The following is a 22454-nucleotide window of genomic DNA, read 5'->3' on the forward strand; positions in this document are numbered from 1 at the left end:
CGCCCCGCCGCCACCCCCACCCGCTGCCCGCCGGTCCCTCCGGCCGCCGCCATGTCCTCCTCCTCCTCCTCACCCCGGGAGACGTACGAGGAGGACCGGGAATACGAGAGCCAGGCCAAGCGCCTCAAGACCGAGGAGGGGGAGATCGACTACTCGGCTGAGGAAGGCGAGAATCGCCGCGAAGCGACGCCCCGGGGCGGGGGCGATGGCGGCGGAGGCGGCGGCCGGAGCTTCTCACAGCCGGTAACAAAGCGCGGCGCCCCGTCCACGATGCCTGGCGGCTCCCCGGGAAGCAGGGCCCGGAGGGGGGACTAGCCTCCGCCCGCTTCCTGCGCTTATTTCGCTGCTCCGGGTGTCGGGAAGGGCCGGCGTTCCGCCGGGGGTTTTTATCCTTCGCTTTCCCAGTTTTCGCGGAACCGGCGCGAACTCGGCCCCGGCCTGGCCGAAGGCCCCGGCGCCAGTCGCGGCCGGCGTTGAACTTGGGGAGGGTCGGAGGCGAGCGGGAGGCGCCGCTCGGCCCTGGGGGGCTTTGGGGCGCGATCCGCTCTTTGTTGGTTTGACTCCCCTGGCTGCCGACCCCCGCCCCTCGCCCCGCTGGCCGCGGCATCGCGCGCGGGTCGCGATCACAGGGTGTTTGCGTCTCTTCCACCCAGGGCTCCGTTGGCCTGTGCTGGGCGAGGCCGTCACTAAACGACAAAATACTCTCTGGGGCTCTCAGCCGTGGCCCCCCGAAGGTCTAATTAAGCATTTCTCACTCTTGGCAGGCATGGTGTGCATGCTTTGCGACCCACCTTCACGATCCTGGCACGGGGCAGCTTTTAGCGCTTAGGTGGAGAGAAAAGCATGGCAGGTGTAGCACACCCTAACTTTCAAGTAAAACAAATCTTCAAATCACCTCAGAAAAATTTGCATTTTTTTTTCTTTAACAAAATCCGCCCCACGAAGGCAGGAACTGAGCTCAGGACCGCTTTGCACGGCGTTTCGAGATTTTTGTCTGTCTCTTCCAAAGTGTTAGTTAGCTGGAGGCAGAAGGAATGTGAAAGTCACTTAATCCACAGCAAGTGGTAACTCAGCTTCAGTTCGATGGAGGCTTTCGGAAACAACAAAGGTTTTTCCCCCCCTTTTTGGTGCACTTAAGCTGTCTTAATGACAACACATTTTAATTGTGATCTTCAAGCAAACTAACTGAAATTTACGAAATTGTACGCATTTTATTGTTAGATGAAACTGTTTTTCATTTTGTGTCAAATTAGAAATCGCTTAGCTACCATTTGAATTTTTATGTAAAAAAATGCTGTCAATATTTTTCAGTGTTAAGAGCTTCAAATAAGATAATGGGACAGATAAGGTTGCAGTCTTTTTAAAAAGCACTTGCCTTGTAAAAACGACATAGTTTTTTAATGAGTATTTTTATGCCTGACTGGGATCTTCAAAATGTAACTTGGAAATGTAAATGAAGTGTATTCCTTCTTAGAAAGTTTCAGTTACAAACAGACTCCATTGTGGAAGTTGGAAACATATTTTTGATGTAGTGGGTTAGTGTAGCTCTTTTGCCAAAAATGCTGCTGGAGTTTTTGTGTAGCAGCGACAAAGTCTTCTACCTTTAAATGTCTTGGGAAGACATTTAAGTCAGTTTGTAACAATTTTTTTTTGGGAAAAGGTTAAACATTAAGCTAATAGTATTCTTTTGAGGAAATTACCAGAATATCCAAAGTGAGTTGTGTGCAGCACGGGCTTGAGGACTGATCAGAGTATAGGGAGAATCAGGAGTCTTAGGTCCTTTACAGGAGTCTTAGGTCCTTTACAGTTTGTGGTCTTGGGAAAGTCCGCGGACTACTATTCTGAGTTCTCTCAATCATAAAATGTGAAGGTTGAACATATTCCTCCCATACGTGAAGTTGTAGTTAAGTGACTAATATAATGCAGGGCTTTTTTTTTTTTTTTTTAAAGTTTGACAAAATACTTTCATTTAGAAAGACTGGAGGTACTGTAGGCTACTTTGAACATCTAGGTTATACAAGAAATGACTTGAAATTCATTCTTTTTTTTGATGTCTTCCAAAAGGTGGATTCCATTATATGTGTCTCGTTTTTTCTCCAAACCTTAATTTCAGACTAGAATTGAACAGTATCATGGCTTATGTCTACCTCAGATATTTCTTGTACTCTAGACAAAGTACTAGACCTTTGAGAAAAACACAGGTTAACTCTGGAGGCTTTTTAGTGATATATATAGAAAGAACAAGCTCTTCCATTCAGTTTTGCAGAAATTCAAGACCCTGGATTAGATCAATGGACATTGTAAGATGAATGAATATATCATCAGGGCAACCTGTGTTCATCCAGTGAGGCAGTTGACTTCCTCAGAATAGGTTAGGAGATGCTGGAGCATCATTGTAATGTGAATTTCTGTAGGGATAGTTAGTGCTCTGCCCTGTAACTTTGAGCTTAACCATATTCTGACAAGAGGCATTGTACCATTTTCTAGCATCTTAACATGCTCAGTAGTTCCAGAGCAGTGGGAAAAATAAAATTAATGCAGCTTTCAAGTTAGCCAATTTTTATTAACCTAAATTTATCTTACTGCTATAAGTACAATTACTTACAGTTTAACCTTACTGTTGTTAATGCTTTTAGAAGAGAGTGAAATGCTTTTATTTAGAAACATTGTTGTGCTGCCAAATCTATGAGTACTTATTTTTTCTTTTTAAAAACTTTCTATGTAATTTTTGGTACGAATTTAAAATTGCAACCATGGAAACCTTTACATAATTTATTAGGGTAGGAATTTTCTGGATAAAAGTTTGCTGTCTAGTGTGTCATCCAAAAGTAGGTGATTTGACTGAAAAAGGTTTGACTCAGCCTTATTGGTCTTTCAGCCCAGAGAAGAAATAACTGTGTGGTTAAACTGTTACTATAGTTTAAGTGTGATGGGCAACCCTTTAAACTCTAGTAGGAAATTTGTAAAACACCAAAAAGACTTGAAAAATTTACATTATTTGGCTTTTTGTAATTGAATTTCCATTTCCATGTTTTAATAAGTATTAACTAAAAGAGGAATGTGAATTTTGGAGAAAAACAGTGGTTCTGCAAATGCTTCCAAATGAATGATGTATTGGTCATTATAAATGATATATTTTTTAAAGATTTATTTATTTATTCGTACAGAACTGGGGTACAGGCCAGAGATGCGGAGGGTGAGAGGATTCACCAGAGACAGAGTGGGGAGCAGAACAGGCAGATCAACGAAGTACACTGCTGAGGGGAGCAGCGGGCGGGTCAGGAGAGGTCTGCCTCGCCATGGGGTCACCTCCAGGGCAGGCGGGGATCGAACTCATGCGGAAGTGGCTTAAGCTTCTTAGTGCTGTGCTTTAACCCGCACCACCAGGGAGGGCTCCTATCAATGATATTTTAATGTGCAAAAGACGTGAGTTAGTACTTCTGCTATGAAAACTACCAAGTTTGTGTTTTCTGGCATTTACTCAGAAGAGCAAAAACTTCCAGTATATTTCAGATTCACTAAGCCGTATTGTTGAACAAAACTTGATGATGGAGATTAATGTTTGGTACTATATACAATTTATTCTTATGGGGTAGACAGTATTTTAGAAGATTACATTAATAGTACATTTCTGTAGCATTTTTCTTTTAAGAAAACAGCTTGACTTATAAATGTTAGAACTTCACTTAGTAAAGATCTACTTTTATTAACATTCATATCAATAAAATTTATGGAGTACTAATTCCTTTTAGAGACCATTCAAGTTTTTCCTTTTTTCTGTAAGTGGGTAAGTAGGCAAATAAGAGACTGTAAAAGTTTGTTTGCTGATAAGGTGAAAATTTAAATTTCTCAACTTTGGTAAAATGCCAAACTATAGCGATACAAATATTATGGCTTAATGGGTGAATAGGGGCTGGGAGGTGGGTCACTTTGTTAGTTAAGCTCCGTAGGAAAAGTACAGATATAGACTGGCAGTGAGCATAGTAATCACCCTTTAGGGAATGAAAAAAATTTAAGGGTTTGGGTCTGGAGGTAAGTGCCAGAAATTTGCCTTTAGCTAAGCAGCTATGATAAAGTTAGGCTTTAGTTTTGGGGAAGAAATGTAAAGTAATAGGTTTTACTATCTTTTGGTTTTAACAAGTGACTTTCTTTGTGTTTCTACACGGAGAAGAGCTGTTAATAAGGCCACAAGCCCGACCAAGGCAGGCGTCTTGCCTCTGCTACCAACAAACTTTGTGATTTAACTTTTTGGATTCAACATGAGATGCTTGGATTAGATGACCATTGTGAACTCTTTAACTCATTAAAAATTAATATTAGGGCCATTCTTGATGGTGCAGTGAATTAAAGCATATCACTATGAAGCTATCGCAGCCACTGCAGTATGAGTTCGTTCCCCAGCCAGGGAGCTGACCTACATGGCGTGGCAGACCTCTCCTGACCTGCCCGCTGCTCGCCTTTCAGCAGTGTGCTTCGTTAGTCGGCCTGTTCTGCTTCCCACTGTCTTCTGGTGACTCCTCTGACCCCGGCACCTCTGGCTTGTACCCTAGTTGTTCATGCATAAATAAATCTTTAAAAAACTTAATATTCGCCCCTCCATGGGTTTGGTGTATTTCTGGGTGATGTGAGTATAATAGTGGAAACAGTTCCAAATCTAAAAATCTGGGAGTCCATCATTTAGTGCTGCTTTTTTTCTTTCTGAAATTTATTGCAACTTTCAAGACTTGACTTTGTAGCCACAGCACTCAAGTAAAACAAAATGGAGCCAAGGTAGAAAATTTGTTGGCCCATGTAACTGGGAAAGCATGGATGGGCCCAGGAATTTAGATGATGTTTTAGCGACTTAATTTTTTTTCTACGTTGTGATAAATCTAGGTTTATATTCTTACAGCTAGTAAAGACTCACTTCTCCATTGCCCACAGTAACCCTTTCCAATTTACGATTTTTGTCTCTTACTACCCCAATATAACTGTATGTTGAGAACACCAATAGAATAGTATAGAATTTTTTGGTTTGTTTTTAACCAGAAGAAGGGAAGGGTTTTTGTATAGATGAAACCACAGAATTTTTACTAATGAGCAGAATAACAGATTTTAAAAATTGGTGCTTTCTTACATGTCAGTCATCTTTGTTCCTCTTTGGGTGTGGCCCTCCTGCCGCCCTGCTTCCCTAGTCTCCCTTCCCAGCTCCAACCAGCTTCTCTTTCAGTGCAGCCTGCAGCTGGATAGTCAGCTCAAGGGCTTTGTCTTTTTCTTGGAAACTTGTCCTTTTCCAGGGTGAGGACCTGTGCTGGATCACAGCAGATAAGGCTGCTCAGATGTCTGTGAGCAACTCTGAGGCTGGTAGCAAGGCAGGGCATTTCAAGAACTTATAGGGCAGGTGTGTGGAGTGGTTTTCTGGACTGCTTGGTTTTGGAACTTCCTGGGGCTTACCAACTGCCCTGTTTTCTCCAGCAAGATCTCTGGGTTCCGGGCATCGTCATTCACACTGTTTGCACCATCCATTCTGACAACAGCCATATATGATGTTGCCTCTCAGTCTTAAAATTCTGGTGGGAGCCCAACTCCCCTTCGATGTTGGTGGAGGAGTTCCCTGGTGGGGCAGACTCCAGCAGATGGTCAGTCCAGCTCTCCTCAACTCCTTTTATGGTTTCCAGTCCTGCCGCGAGTTTGCCTCACCAGCCCTTCTCTTGGTCTTAAATCTAATGGTTCCAGCCATGGGTCTGCCCCAGGCAGTGACTGTGTCTAGGGATTTGATTTGTCCCTCATCTCCTGCTTGACTGGACTAAAGATTATTTCTTTAAAAAGTGATTTGAATCATGTTTATCTTTTTTAATCTTCATTATGTGATCAGATACATTCTAAAGATTTTGCATAAAAAAATTAAAGGTTTTCTCCAATTTTGGATCTGCTATATTCTTTTAAGAAAGGAAATGACAAAGTAGAGAAATGTAATTGTGTACTTTAATAAGATAGTAAGGAAAAATGTAGTTTAGTCTAAGCATAGTCTTTAAGTTGAAAAAAAAATCCAGCTGCCCTTTAGAACTAGCTTGTTCTGGTTCCACATTAAGTATCCACTAAAAGAGCGTACAGTCTTATATTACTGTATCTGGAAATACTGTACTTTTATATTGATACATTCTGATACCAAAAGAAAGATTACTGGACTCATATGTAGAGTGACAGAAGAATGTGGTAGATATTTAGCCTGATGGGCAAATTTAGGTGTGATTTAATAAGTTATTACAAATAATTGAAAGGTTATCATGTAGCAGAGGAAAATGTAGTTAAGGGTAGGGAGTGCCAAATAATATTTGTTGAACCTTTGTTCCATATCTACTGTTAGATATTTCATATTTGTTGTTACACTTAACTGTAATTTTGCATGATCAGAATTTTTGTTTTTTAAGTAGTGAAGCTGTGGCTTAGAAAAGTTAAGTAACTAGCTTAAGATCACTAGTAACTATTTAAAGCTTCAAACATTGGCTTAACTCCAATGTTTAACTCCTAACTTCAGATAGGAACTACAGAGAAACGGACTTAGGTACATATAATTAAGAATTTTCTAAAAATACAACAGATTGTCTTACAGGGTAGTGTATTTTCTGTCATTGGAGATGTTTAAAGAGAATTTGAATAATCACTTGACAGTGGGTCTGTCTGTGTATGGCTTGGTGTTGGGGGATGAATTAAATGAATTTGGGGGTGGTTTTTTAAAATCCTGTAATTACATGAGAGCCGGAAAGATTGTTCAGTGGCTCTTGAATACATGTTGTTTTCACGGAGATGCTGGGCCATTAACAAAAAACTAGGCTTTTGCCTAGGCCTTGAGTGTACATTTAAGTTGTTACTTTACTATACGAAGAGTTATTAATGGGCCCTTCTAATATCTCTCGATAGAAGCTCTATTTATACTGAATTTTTCTTCAGTAGAGCTGATCTTCAGCCTCCAATAGTCAAAATTAGCAGTTTAAGATTGGTATTATATAGAATTTATCCTTGAGGAAGGGCTGGGAGTTTGGAATGGTTATGATTAGCCTGGTTTATAGTGGGGACCAAATATGCCTTGTTGCAGTACACAGTTTACTTAAAGAAGAGATTGAATAATTAAAAAAGTATATAAATTGTAGGTATGCCTTCATTTTACTGAGTATTTAGAACATTTTCAGTCTGATAAATAATAGATAGAGCGAGCTGAGCCTAGCTAAACATTTGAAATGGAAAGAACTTGGTGTCTGTATGCAAAAGGATTAATCAAAGACTTGTTAAGTGGGAGAGAGAATATAATAGATGAATTTGCTCATAAGTTTAGGAATCAGATGCATAGTATGATGCTTAGGGTAGATAAAAGAAATTGTACAGACTTCAGACTTCTTAACAACTATATATAGGATAGAAATTGGAAAATACTGATGTGAGAAAAATGTTAGTAATGGTTATAGGAGGAGCTGGTGAAAAATAGTTTGAAAAGAGCTCTTTTGATACAACTTTTTTTATTTGGAAGCAACCCTGGGATCTTTTTCTTTTTAAAATAAACTATAGAAAGAATGAGAGGCCCTCCCTGGTGGCGCAGCAGGTTAAAGCACTGCACTAAGAAGCTAAAGCCACTTCCGCATGAGTTCGATTCCCGCCTGCCCCGGAGGTGACCACATGGCGTGGCAGACCTCTCCTGACCTGCCCGCTGCTCCCCTCAGCAGTGTACTTTGTCCATCTGCCTGTTCTGCTCCCCACTCTGTCTCACTCGGTGAGAAGCCTCTGGCCGCCCCTGAGCCTCTGGCCTGTACCCCAGTTCTATATGCACAAATAAATTAAAAAAAAAAAAGAATGAGAAAAGTTTTAAGTTCACAAAAAGTACATCATTTACAGGTAGAGAAATATATCAAGGTTGATAAACTCATGAATGACTGTTTCACTGAGTTTTGGGAATAAGGGAAAAATATAAGAGGAATAAAATGTGTTCAGCCTTGATGTTGAACTAATTATCTCCCCCTAGATACCATGTTGATTTCATTTAGCACTTTCTTTTTCTTTTATGCATACAAAAACTGGAGTCCAGGCCAGAGGTGCAGGGCAGGGGTGGGAGGATTCACCAGAGACAGCCTGGAGCAGAACAAGGCAGATGGACCAAAACACACTGCTGAGGGGAGCAGGGGGCGAGGCAGGAGAGTTCTGTTGCACCATGTGGGTCATCTCTGGGGCTGGAGGTTGAACTCATGCTGTGGTGATTGTGGGTAGCTTCATAGTGCTGTGTTTTACCCTTGCGCCACCAGCGGGTGCTCAAAATTATGAAACTTTGACCATGGTGTTTTCTAACCATGGTATGTGCTGTATACCTGATGAAAAGTTTTTTGAGATTTCCTTGAAGTTGGATAAATCATCAGGTAGCTTATTTGTACTTCTAACTGAAAGTGAATGTTCCTTTTAAGAAATGAAATATTTTTATGTCACACACTTAATTGGCAGTTTTACTTTTGTTGACTTGTGAATTGCATGTTTTTTTTTTTTTAATTTTGCTTTTGAATGCAGATTTAAAGGAAAATACTTTCAAGGTTTATAACTGGAAATTATTTTTTCTTGCTAGGAGGCAGGTGGAAGTCATCATAAAGTTTCTGTTTCACCTGTTGTACATGTTCGAGGACTCTGTGAATCTGTGGTGGAAGCAGACCTTGTGGAGGCACTGGAAAAATTTGGGACAATATGGTAAGGACGGTAGGGACTTGATGCAGTTTGACAATATGGTTGAACAAACTTTGCTGGCTTGCTCAAGCCTTGGTGTTTAACATAGTATATATTAAGCTTATTATGATTGTATTTCTTTGGAGTCTTTTAAGCCTGTTATTTTTAATTTTCCTGGGATGATGCATATATGTATTTTTGTAGAGCCACGATCAGTCTCTCAGTCCTCAAACAGGTTGCATATAAAGTTTGTTATTGCATCTTTCATCAGATTTTCAAATGAGTTCATGATTCCTTCTTAAACACTTCTTTAAGCCAGTGAGTTGATTATACACTTCATCTTTAGAGTTTTAAGCAGTGGTACTTATGATTTAAAAATATCTTTTTGTTTATTCTGGAATATTTTGCAGTTAACTGGCAATTACAAGTAGGTAGTTAAGGGTAGGTATTATTTGCTTAGGGTGGTCAGTGTTCTTAGCATTCTTGATTCTTGCAGATCATGAGCTATCAAAGAAGCAGATCATGAGCTATCACTGTTTCATCTTTCCTTGTCTTCCCTTTTGTGCTTTGTATTCTATCAGGCTCCTCCTTTTCTTCCACAGCTGGTATATGCTTGAGAATATTGACTTAAGTGAAAACATAATTAGAAAAGTGAATCTACTGCCAAAAATAGACACTCAGAAATTCTTTCTAAATTATTTTTGGAGTATGTTCAGCTGTTGTTCTTTTTTTAGTATGGATAGTCTGGGGTTGATTTTATTATTTTTTTCTTTGAAGAATATATTTAGGTTTTTTTTTGTTATGGGCATCAGAAACAGACTAAGTCAAACCTATAAACAGGAAATTTCAATATATTTGATGAGAAAGCTTGACTACTCTATAAAAATGTGTGTTTTTAATTACAAAAAGGATGATATTTAATTAGATGGTGAAGGAATGATCAGCAGTGTTGAATAGAAAGTAATCATTGCTTCAAAGGAATAGGAAGAGTTTTAGGTAATACCTTCTTCCATATTGGCATTTTAAAAATTAATTTCTTTGGTAACCTTGTTGAGAGTTAGATGACTTGGGAATTCTGTTAGTCTCAATTTATACCCCTCAAAAACAATATTTTGTATTATTCATCCTTGGAGGTACAAATTGGTACTTCAATTAAGCATAAAAACCAATTTCTGGAAGTACACTAAAATTACTATATCATTTCCAGTTATTTGGTGTGGATATTAGAAGTTAAGTCTCTTTCCATATTGAAACCGGACACCTGTGACTGTCTTTAGACTTATATGTTGGCACTAAACTAACCCCAGTCATCATAAAACCTTCTAAATGGTGCATTGAACCACAATTATAAAAAGATGATGATCTGATTTTTTTTCTTTTGATCTTAAATATTTAGGGCTGTTATTTTCTCATAGCTCAGAAATACCAAAACAAATGTCAGAAAACAAGTTGGTGAGCAAATAAGGTTGGGAATTTTAGTGAAAAATGACCTACATTGATATTTTAAAGTTAATTATGATCATGACCTGAATATTTGGTATTAAAGATTTGAAATATTTAAGTTGGTGAGTGATTTGAATTACTTTTGGGTGACCTGTTTTTTAGACTACACTGATAGAACCCATGGTAAAGTTTTCGTTATATGTATGGGTTGCTCAGTTAATTTGAATAGTGGCCATTTTGCCCTCACTTTTGGCATTTGTGTGGGTAGAAAATTTGTGAAGTAATTGAAACAAATTAGTGTATAATTAAGAGCTTAATTAGCATATATATGTATAATTGTTTCAGTTATATATGAAATGATATTGAATAAAGAAGTGACTGCTATTAAAGTTAAAAGAATGAGTAGCTTCAGAGGTTAAGTTTTAAAATGTTGCATTTATAGGGATTACAACTGAGGTGAAAAAATGCACAAAATGATGTAAAAATAAACTTACATAAAAAAATGTTGGATTTATAGAACCTTTTCCTACTTGTCTGTTTAGTGGTATGTGGGGGATTATAAAGACTATATAGAAACTACTCATGATAAAAAGGAAGAATCACCATGTTCAATATATAGTTAATTTTTAAATCTTAAAGACTATAGATGTATATGAAAGAAGTTAAAATGAGTATACAGTGTCAGGATAATAAAATTGCTGTATTTTTAAATTCTGTATTAAGGTATTTTAAAAATATGTGCTGTAACTTGTTCCCTTCTCTCTTCCCATTAAAGGAGCAAAAGTTAGGTAGTGATTAGCTATATGGTTTAAATTTTGAAAAATTTTGTATTTTTTTAGTAAATTACTTGCCACTTCCTGTTTTTATTTAACAGTTAGTAAACATGTTTTGAGCTGAGTTGAAAGCACTGATTCTACTTACCTTGCTTAGCCTTTAAAATTTTTCTTTCTGGTCTTTCAATCTTCCTCATATTAATAATTTCAGATATTAAAAAAAATTAAGTGCTAGAAAATTTAAGTGCTTTCTAAAATGTCTGACATTCTAATTTTCCCTTTTTGTTTTCATATGATGCTACCAGTCTTTCTAATATTTAAGTCTCTGTTTCTAGTTTGCTTTTTCTTTTAGTTACAGAAATCAGTTTTACTCCAACCAAGCTAATAAAGAATTTATTTATTTTATTATTTTATTTTTTTTATTACAAAGTTTATTTTTACATCATTTTGCACATTTTTTTTTCCATCTCATTTGTAATCCCCGCAGGTTTCCCATCACCAAATCACCCCTGTGCCACCACCATAGTCCCGTGCATTTCCCTCCCTTCCCCCCCCCCCATTTTTGATCCCATTCCCTACTCCACCCCCACAGAATGTCTCTGGTATATGGTTGTTCATTATTTTTGTTATTTTCTCGCCTAGTCCATTATACTCCTGCTATGAGTGGAACCATCCGGTATTTTTCGTTCTCTTTCTGGCTTATCTCACTAAGCATGATCTTTTCCAGCTCCATCCAAGTTGCTGCAAAAGACATGCGTTTCTCTTTTTTGGTTGCTGAGTAATATTCCATTGTATATATGTACCACATCTTTCTAATCCAGTCATCTACTTTTGGGCATTTGGGCTGCTTCCATGTTTTTCCAATTGTAAATAAAGCAGCAATAAACATGGGGATACAAGTATCTTTTTCAATCAGTGTTTTTGTGTCTTTTGGGTAGATACCTAGGATTGGGATTGCTGGGTCGTAGGGAAGCTCCATGTTTAGCAGTTTGAGGAACCTCCAAACAGTTTTCCATAGTAGTTGTACTAGTTTGCATTCCCACCAGCAATGCAGGAGAGTTCCTTTTTCTCCACATCCTCGCCAACATTTGTTGTTGCTAGTTGTTTGAAGATGTGCCATTCTCACTGGGGTGAGGTGGTATCTCATTGTGATTTTAATTTGCATCTCCCTTATTATGAGTGATGTTGAACATTTTTTCATATGCCTGTTGGCCATCTGCATTTCCTCTTTGGAGAAGTGTCTTTTTAGCTCTACTGCCCATTTTTGATGGGGTTGTTTATTTTATTTTTGTTGAGTTTCATCAGTTCTCCGTATATTTTTGTGATCAGTCCTTTATTGCTACTTTTGTGTGAGAAAATGTTTTCCCAATTAGTGATCTTTCTGTTTGTTTTTAGTAATGTCTCTTTTGCTGTACAGAAGCTCTTTAACTTGATGTAGTCCCATCTATTTATCTTTGCCTTCACTATTGTAGCGTTTGGTGCTCTGTCTTTAAAGATGTCGCTGAAGTGTATGTCGTGTAGTGTTTGACCCATCTTTGCTTCTAGGTATTTTATGGTTTCCGTTCTTATGTCTAGGTCTTTAATCCACTTCGAGTTGATTTTTGTGACTGGAGTGAGGCAGTGATCTAGTTTCATTTTTTTGCATGTAGCTTCCCAGTTTTCCCAGCACCACTTGCTGAACAAATTTTCTTTGTTCCATTGTATCTTCATAAAGAATTTATTTTTAAGCATGTATATTTTTCTGTGTTCAAGAAGCCAAATAGCATTATTAACATATTTACTCAGTTATACTGTTTAGATGTTAAATCATATGTGTGTGTGTAAGAATATTTTTTTAAAATTTCTTTAACATAGAACAGGTACCAAATGTTGTGTGTGTGTGTGTGTGTGTGTGTGTGTGTGTGTATGCAAGAGTGAGACTATCAATGAAGAGCCTGCATTTCTTTTCTTTTTTTTAAAGATTGATTTATTTATGTATATAAGAACTGGGGTACAGGCCAAAGGTCTGGGGTGGGAGGGTGAGAGAATTCACCAGAGACAGAGTGGAAAGCAGAACAGGCAGGTCAGTGACTTAGACTGCTGAGGGGGGGCAGTGCGTAGGTCAGGAGAGGTCTGCTGCGCTATGTGGATCACTTCCCGGGCTGGGAATGAACTTGCTTTGTAGTGGCTGCGGACAGCTTCATAATGTTGTACTTTAACCTGTTATGTCACCAGGGAGGGTCCAAAGACTGCATTTCTAAAAGGAATGTTTTTTTCCAGGCATTTGTATCTTGCATTTGTAGTAATAAATGTAAGGCATTATTGTTTCTATATTTTCTTCTTTAATTGAAGGGATAAGCCTCATAGATCTAAATATTGATTGAATGTGCCAGGTTCTGTTTCTAGATTCTGAGGTTGTAAAGATGAATGAGTGAAGGTCTATAGAAATAAAGTACTATTTCCCTTTTACTGGGGCCGACCGTGTACCTGGTATGCTGGTAAATAGTTTGTATGCAGTAACTATAATCTTGGCAACAGTCCCTTGAGTTTTGTTAAGTGAGGAATCTGAAATTTGTCAGAAAATTTATGTAATTTGCCAGGCTATAGAGTGGTCTGACTCTTATTAAAAAGGGAACCGTTTACCAGTTTCTAAAGTTTGAACAGTAGGTCTTAGCTGGCCTGATTGAAACGCAGTACTGTCACAGTACCTGACCTGATGTTACATTTCTGATCTTAACTTCTTTTTTTTTTTTTAAAGATTTATTTATTTATGCACACAAGAACTGGGGTACAGGCCAGAGGTATGGGGGATAAGAGGATTCACCAGAGAGAGAGAGAGTGGGGAGCAGAACTCTTTTTTTTTAAATTGAGATATAATTGACCTAAAACATAATTGGCTTTTTGATATTATAGAACCTTGTTTATTGTATCTTAAAACATTTTTAAGGTCCCTTTTCCTGCAAATAGAGGGTGTTCTACTTTGTTCTGATTCATGTGCTGTGACTTCTTTTTTTCCTTTCTTTCATTTATTTTTCTTGTTATGTGTTAAAATATATTTCTCCTCAAAGAGTATTTAAGTAAATAGTTCACCTTCATGGACAACCATGATTATCATAGTCTATTGATAGCTTTTAATAGATTCTTTAACTTGTAAATTATTTTGGAGGCTATTTTATGAGATTTGGTCAGTTGCAAAATAAATTGGTTGGCTTATCTTATGGTTCTTGCTTTTAGTAAGATAAATGAAAGTATAGTTAGTTTTTAGTTACAAATAAGGGCATTTTTATATTTGAAACTGTGAAAAGAAGTACTTTTCTGGTAGGGGTCCTCTTTGCCAATCTTTTGTTGAGTTTTATCTTTGTTGCTTTCTCTAGCCCAGTATTTTCTAGTACTGCTTAGAAGTGGCAGCCTGAGGAATAAACTGGGTGTTCTCTTAGTAACAAATAACAGGTTTATGTTTGGGGAGAGCAGGAGCATAAACTTTAAATAATAGTAGGCTAAGCTTTCAAATATGTACTTTCTATCTGGTGTATCACACTTTACTTGGTAATTGAAAAGTTGACTAATGTTGAATATTAGGTAGTGAAGAATACTAATCTGTACGATTTGCCCCAGTTTTATCAATGTCTGCTTTTACTTAATCGAGAACAAAATATTAATTGAACTTTTTAATATTCTGGTATTCCCTTCCAACATCCCTTTAGCTATGTGATGATGATGCCATTTAAGAGGCAAGCCCTTGTGGAATTTGAGAATATAGATAGTGCCAAAGAATGTGTGACATTCGCTGCAGATGAACCCGTGTACATTGCTGGTCAACAGGCTTTTTTCAACTATTCTACAAGCAAAAGGATCACTCGGCCAGGAAATACTGATGATCCATCAGGAGGCAACAAAGTTCTTCTATTATCAATTCAAAATCCTCTTTATCCAATTACAGTAGTAAGTATTTTATATGACAGAATAAATTAAAAGTGATCTTGAATTTACCCCTGGAGTGACTGACCTATAGTTTTCTTCATTGCCATCTAGAGATTTCAGAATAGTTTTTTTTTAAAGAATTAAGATTAATATTAATTTCATCTATTAAATTTAATGAAGAAATGATAGGACTGAAACTGAAAGGTGTCAATTAAAAGCACATTTTGAGTTTTATATCAGTTCACATTAACTTTTTCTGAAAATAAGGGATTAGATAATCTTGTAGGAAGCGATCAAAGAAAATCTATCTCTCTCACTGTATTAAAAGTATTCTCTAAGGGACAGAATCCCACAGTACAGTGGGATGTATATGTCATAAGTTGTTTTGGGGTAGCTTTTATTAATTAAAAATTTTTTAATATGTTCATTGTATTGTCCTGCATTTTTGTACAATGTATGATTTCCCCATGAAATTCCCACCACAAGATTGCTTGTTAAAAACATGTCTGATATACTTAAAATTCCCTGCTTCACCTTTTTAAAAAGTAATAATACAATTTCAAAAAGGATTCATGTTCTAAAATAGCTGAGTTTTCCATTTTATAGTCACATTATTTGATAATAAGGTAGTGACAAACTTAATTTTTATAATGAATATTATAAGGCAAACTTTACGTAGCATGATTTCTAGTGTGGATATAGGATGTTGCTACACTACATAAACTTAAAGCATAAAGTAGTGCTATTTAAATTTGTTTAGATATTTACTTTTATTTATAAAATACACACTAATAGGTAATGTGAATATAGCTATATGTTTAGGGGAAAAAGAATATGATTAATCTAGTGCAAGTAGTATCATTTTATTTTTTGCTTTTAGTGTGTGCCTAGTAGCTGATAGTGTGATTGTGTAATTGTAGAATGCTCAAGAAGTTTCTTAAAAGATGAATTGTTCCTAAGGGTTCTTGGGTACTTAGGTGTTCTCTCAGAAGATTCAGGCATCTTGTTTGGTGATATCTCATACTGTGTAAGTGACCTTCCCTGAGTCCCTTTTCTGTAGCTGTTGTTCTTTGAGGAACGAATACTGAGCTGTTCTACAACTACCTTTTAATATTTATTATTGTAATTATCAGTGTTTATAATATTAAACATTTCACAATCATGTTTGGAAAAATAATGCAGTTTTGGTTGTTAATTATGTATTGTCAGATTATTTTAGGCATGTGTTAGAATAAAAATTGAGGATTCACTAGAGATAAAATATCAAATAGTGACCTTCAAATATTCATTGGCACTTTGATATTGTGAATGTGTTGTTCAGGTACAGGGATTTATTTAGATTAATTTTAGACTTACTAAAGTGAAAGTTTTAAACATTTTATTAGTAGCTAGTAGTATCTATACTGCTGATTCCCTTTGCCCCTTTTTTTTAGTAAAACTAGTTGGTATAATTTCAACGTTTTCCTAAATATAAAATATTTTTCTTCTTCATAGGATGTCTTATATACTGTATGCAACCCTGTTGGAAAAGTACAGCGTATTGTTATATTCAAGAGAAATGGGATACAAGCAATGGTTGAATATCCTTTATTTGTAAATTTTTATTGACGTATGTGAGTGCTACATTATATAGATCTTATTTTTTCCCATTTAACTATTTCCAGAAAGGTGATGTTTATTCTTCCTTTACCCCTAAATAAATCTATTTGGCTTAGAGTTAAAAAAATGAAACTATAGTACCCATAAAATTTTTCCTGTGTTTAATAAACATAGAACAGTCCATGGCTTTACTTTACATTATGGTTTGCCTTTTATAAGAGAGAAAAAATGAACACTATTTGATAATATGAATACTTGTACATTTTGAATTTACCCCAAATGAATTTTTCTAAATTCCCATTCAGAATAGGTAAAATACCAAAACTTTAGTAAAGACATTCTTTATTGAATATTTAAAAAATAAATAATGGTCTATGTAATTACTTTTTTTGTGTTAACTTTATCTGTCGCATAAAAATAACATTGCGGCCCTCCCTGGTGGCGCAGCGGGTTAAAACACAGCACTGAGAATCTAAAGCCGCTTCCGCATGAGTTCGATTCCCGCCTGCCCCGGAGGTGACCACATGGCGTGGCAGACCTCTCCTGGCCCGCCCGCTGCTCCCCTCAGCAGTGTACTTCGTCGATCTGCCTGTTCTGTTCCCCACTCTGTCTCTGGTGAAGCCTCTCACCACCCCTGAGCCTCTAGACTGTACCCCAGTTCTGTATGCATAAATAAATAAATCTAAAAAAAAAAAAATCCTCTTCATAAGAATTAAAAAAAAAAAATAACATTGCAAAAACAGTATATGTATTATTGATAAAGTCCCATTTAAAAAACCAGTAATGGGAAAAAAAATACCCTTAACCCTGGTGTATATATGTATGCATAGAAAAAGATAATATAAAAACAAACTCTTAATGTTGCTTACTTCTGGCAAAGTGTTTTGGTTTTTAAAAAATCAATTCTGTGGTTTTATTTTTTAAAAGCAATTGTAGACTTAAGTAATTAAAAATACCCAAAGTAGTCATAGTATACAGATTATAAAATCTGCTTTCTCAGAAATATATAAAAACCAAGTATTTCTTTTATTTTGATTCTTTGTAACATTTTTTCCTTTCTCAAGGCAGCAAATAGTACTTAGCTAGGGACTGGGACCTTCCTCTTTTTCCCCCCCTTTGGCTCCCCCAATTTATGAAGTATTTCTGATGATTTAGGATTAATGTAAGTAGTTTGGTTGTATTATGTTTTTTTTTATTTTAAAAATAATTTCTACTCAAATTCACCTTAAAGTTTTATTTGGTAAAACATATTCAGAAGTGAAAGTGTTATTTCTGATTACTTTTGGTCCTTACAGAAGTAATGGTTAAATATTGTACATTTTAAGCCAAATTTCCTTAATAGAGCTTATGTTTGAATCAGTGCTTTGTGCCCAGAAAGCTAAAGCAGCACTCAATGGAGCAGATATATATGCTGGATGTTGCACACTAAAAATCGAATATGCAAGGGTAAATATTTTTTCAACACTATGCCAAAGAAATATTTATCCTTTGGATAAACAATTTAAAGTTGCTTTCTTTTTAATCTTAACAGCCAACTCGTCTAAATGTTATTAGGAACGACAATGACAGTTGGGACTACACCAAACCGTATTTGGGAAGACGAGGTAAGTATCTTACACATTTTAGAATGTACTTACATCTGCTGCCAATTTTTACATTCAGTTAGATTCCTTTTTCCTGAGATGAGCTAGTTTATTCAAATGAAAACCTTGTTGGTGAATGCTTCTGTTGCAAAAGGCCATGTAATGCTGGAAAACTTTGAACGTTAGTGCCCCCTACTGGTATGTACTGAGCTATTTATATTTAGTTCAACAAGGAGCCCACACATACAGGCACGCCCGCAGTTCAAGGACTTGCATTTCTCCAAGCAGCTCTCTCTCTTTGGAGGAGAGGAAACTGATTCAGAATATTTCTTACAAACTGCAAACTTGCACACTGCTTCTCTATGGAAAGGACTTTTCCCCCAAGCTGGACAAGGCATTAAGAAGGATAGAGGACTCCAGCAGGCTGACTCTACACTTCATCATGCACAACATCGGCATCAGCAAAAGCCCTCTGAAAAACTCAGACTTGCAATTCACCTTGACTGCATACTGCATGCACCATCACCCCAAGTTTTTAAAGGAGGACACTTAACAGTACTTCAGACTTGCATGGGATCAACACCATGATAGACTGTGCCCATTTATTTATTCAAGTTGTATGTATATATTGGTCTGATCTCCCTTAATCTTTCAGTTGTTAGAACTTAAGAATTTTCACTAACGGATACTAGACTTTAACTATTATGTTGTAAATCTTATTGCCCATTACTGTAACTGTTTGCAGCTTAGATTCAAATTGTTAATTGGCAAATAACCGGGGCCACCTTATCTACAGGTCTTGGGAATTGATAATGCTCAACCAATCCACACAGATGCCAAAAAAATTAGAAAGGTGCACATTTGTGCACTTAAGTTTACTTCCTGCCCCCCCTTGCCCCCCTTGATTGTGGACATTGAGCAGCATAACAAAAATGAAAAAGGTGCATTATTTATATAATATAATGTAAAGGCCAATTTTCTGTGTGGTTTGATTTTTGTAAAGTGGCTGTTTATAAGTTGTCACTTTTTGTAACATTTTAAAGTTATGTTCATTTGTGTAACTAGAAATTTTGACAATTTAAATGTAGGTAAAAGTAACATGTCTGTTCAAGGTAGACTATAAACTTGATAAATCTGAAAATAAGAGCATTTCGTTTGAGGTGCATTTTCACTTTCAAATGGTAGATTTCATGGGCATAAATTCAACTGATAAAATTGTTCAACTAACTGTGTGGCAATTCTGGAATATACAAATTAAAATGTGGATCTTGTAAAAACAAGGGGGCTGCAGTATTGGCTATATCTCCACTACAATATCATTATTTGAACCACTTGTTGGAAAAACCTCACCCGACAACAATGTAAATGTCAATAAGGTAAAAAAAAATTATAACATCCAAAATATCTTGGGCAGTAGGACTATATAGTGTTGTGTCCAGAAGAAAAAAGATAATGCAGTGCTCCTTGCATGTTCAGATGTTTAGGATATTTGGATGATTGGCTTCTCCAATTCTCAATTCTCAGGAAATTGTCTTGCCTTATACTTGGGGTTGCAAAAAAGTTTGTTTTGTAATGCGGCTTTGGCTGGACCCCACACTTTTCACTACTCACAAAAATCTGCTTGGCATAGCTTTGATGCAGTTGAATACAGTGTTGGAAATAGCCTTAGTACTCAAACAACAGAGCAAGTGGTTGATGAGAAATCTCTCACTTCTGTCAAATGTAGTCAGTTATAAATACTCGTTTTTTTGTTTTTTGTTTTTTCATTTGAAATAGTCTTGGTTATATTTCTCAATGTCTTAAAACATTTATAGATATATTTATTTTAATAATGTTTGCACATGTTTTTAAAAATCACTAAAATAACATCAGCTTAGTTTTTTATAGAAGGAATTATAGTCAGAAAAGTTTGGGCATGTTTAAGGTAAATATTTACATAGTGAAATATAATTAAGAAGTAAAATAGAATTTTAGTTAAAACTTTCAAGGGAAAAGAATATCTATAGAGATAGAGTATTTGTCTGGCAAGAATGTACCAGTTTGCGTTTTGGTTTTGTACTGATTTCAACTTCTGTTTAAGTTGTAACTTTTCCTGCCAAGACTAAGAGCTTTTTTATAAATATAACCACTTTTAAAAGTCCTTGTCAGCCCAAATTTACATTTTAGTGCAAAGAATTCGTAGCCTGGATACCAGAGATTGCCTTCAGTAATATTAAGTAAAACTTGGTTGTATGTGTATTTTTTTTTTTTTTGGGTGGTTCATAGCTTCTGTTAGATTTTTAGCTGAATCCATGGAAGGTTACAAGTCACTATTTAGAGACTGATGTTTTCAGTGTTTGACTCTTAGGCACACTTCTGTTTTATGTGACCTTGTACTAGGTAGTATTTCAAATAAAGAAAATTATTAATAATAAGAATGTATAGCTGAAAGCTACCTTGGAGATCATCTACTCTAACACCTTCATTTTATGAATGAAGATTGTCAATTTCTGTGATTATACAACAGATTTGTGGTTAAATTGGAATCTTCTGATCCCTTGCAGTATTCTTTCCTATATAGTACATTGTTAACTATATCAATAAAACTAAGCCTTGAAGATCTTATGATAGCTTTGGTTTAAGAGTCCTAGCTCAGATTAAGAATTATATTTAGTCTTTGGTGGTATGCTTAAACAGACGTACTGTAACAGAATGGGTTAGCAGATTGGAATGAGTCAGGATAAGTGAGACTTAAATGATAAGAGATGCAGGAAGTCTAGTAATGCAAAGAAGACTCTGAAAGCTTAGGATGGAGAAGAAATGACTTTGGGAAAATTAATAGGAACATTTAAAAGGATTTTTGAAGAAAGACATACTGTGAGGACCCCCAATGGGTAGACTGGGTTGAGGTCTAAATTTTACACAATGTAAACATTTTCTCATGATTTCAGATTAACTGAAAGTGTAAGGGAAAGTAGTTGGGTAGTTGGAGTTATATGGTTCCAGTTGTTAGGGAAAGGTATAAAGAGAATTTGTGCACTGAATGAAAGTTGAACTTGATCACCTCCTAGGTTCCTGTCAGCGCTATGATAATTTGGAAATCGTAATAAAAGTGATATTTCTCAAGACTGAAGTGAAAATTAAATATTTCTCATCGCCCATAAACCTCATTTGTTTAGGTGACTAAGGATACATAAAAAACCTTTCTCTTTGAATTTTCAAAGATTAGCATAAAACAGACTCTTAAGCTACATTAAAAATGTTATTGGATGCAATAATCTGAGCAGCTAACTTTATAAAACTATTATGACTTTAAAATTTACTAATATAGGAAGTGCTGTTTCAGAAACTTACAAATAGTTTTCTTATTGATGTCTCAATTAGATTGAGAAAATTGGCATGCCTTCTCTGAAAATGTAGCTAGAATAAAAATGATCTTTTAGGAGTATTGTAGTACTCTAATCCAATAATGTAGCCCCCTTGGTTAGTTTTATCTTGGCATATTTAAACTTTGGGGGATTCTCATAGTCATGCCTGGTGTTAAAGTCTATAGATAATGACCAATCCATGATACATAATATGGGCCAGTGATGTGCAAATTTCCAGCTCTCAAGTCAGTAGGTGTTTGTAAATATGTGTATATACATACAAAATACTCTGTGTTTACTGATTGTGAAACCATGTAATACAGGTTGTTGTTGGCTTATGCTGAACTTCTTGAAAGAAGCCCACTTTGAAAATGTGTTGCTGTTGAAGCTAATAGTATGATTCAGGTACTGTCTTTCAAAAGTACTGCACTTAAAGCTTGTTTTAAAGACATGTATTGGTAAAAACTTCTGTACAGTGTCAAACTAGCATTGTGTACATTCACTTTCTGAAAAGTATCCATTCTTAAATTTGAAAGTGTGATTGTATTTGGCATTTGCCAAAAAGATATTTTCAAGTTAAGTGGAATTTGTTAGATAGAATTACTTTCCTAAACTTTTGGTGTTTGTATTTAAATTGGATATGAATGGATTTTAAAGTTAACCAGGAATCATATTTCCTTTATGAATTGTAATGGATGTTTTGAATGGGTGTTTCCCATGTGAGCACTCTGTTAAGTACTTGGGTCAAATTGTTAAAACCATGTTTCTACTTTTGTGTCAGATAGAGGAAAGGGTCGCCAGAGACAAGCCATTTTGGGAGAACACCCTTCTTCGTTTAGACATGATGGCTATGGTAAGTTTGTCAAGGCAGAAGGAAGGTAGTATAGATGAACTATTAGAATTTTTGCATTTTTGATGAAGAATGGCATATTTCTTGTCTATTTTTCCTGCTCACCTGACTTGGTTATACGTGATCAGTCCCTTAAAATGTATTCTGAAGAGGTTGTCCAAAAATCTTTTGTTTTCTTAGGATATTGTTATATAATAATAATCCTTCAGATAAATGAGAGCTATAGGTTGGGGATTGAAAACTCTTTGCTGTTATGTTTTGTTTTGGTTTGGTTTTGAGTAGT

At 36.2% G+C, this 22454-nt stretch overlaps 1 protein-coding gene across 2 annotated transcripts in view; it reads left to right on the forward strand.

The window, feature by feature from the left end:
- Positions 1-6: 6 nt before the first annotated feature.
- HNRNPLL (heterogeneous nuclear ribonucleoprotein L-like) overlaps positions 7-22454 on the forward strand; it is a 35204-nt gene continuing 12756 nt past the window's right edge. Inside the window, exons 1-7 of one of the 2 annotated variants that reach the window (XM_012727635.1) lie at positions 7-243; positions 8582-8700; positions 14576-14813; positions 16287-16372; positions 17741-17837; positions 17923-17995; positions 22103-22174. In XM_012727635.1, coding sequence (XP_012583089.1) covers positions 52-243; positions 8582-8700; positions 14576-14813; positions 16287-16372; positions 17741-17837; positions 17923-17995; positions 22103-22174 — 877 coding nt within the window. In that variant the 5' untranslated portion in view covers positions 7-51. The remainder of the gene's footprint in view (positions 244-8581; positions 8701-14575; positions 14814-16286; positions 16373-17740; positions 17838-17922; positions 17996-22102; positions 22175-22454) is intronic. The other variant, XM_012727636.1, reaches the window with a different exon arrangement.

The sequence above is a fragment of the Condylura cristata genome, unplaced genomic scaffold (assembly GCF_000260355.1).
Source record: "Condylura cristata isolate star-nosed mole 26May11 unplaced genomic scaffold, ConCri1.0 scaffold00020, whole genome shotgun sequence".
Classification (NCBI taxonomy): Eukaryota; Metazoa; Chordata; class Mammalia; order Eulipotyphla; family Talpidae; genus Condylura; species Condylura cristata.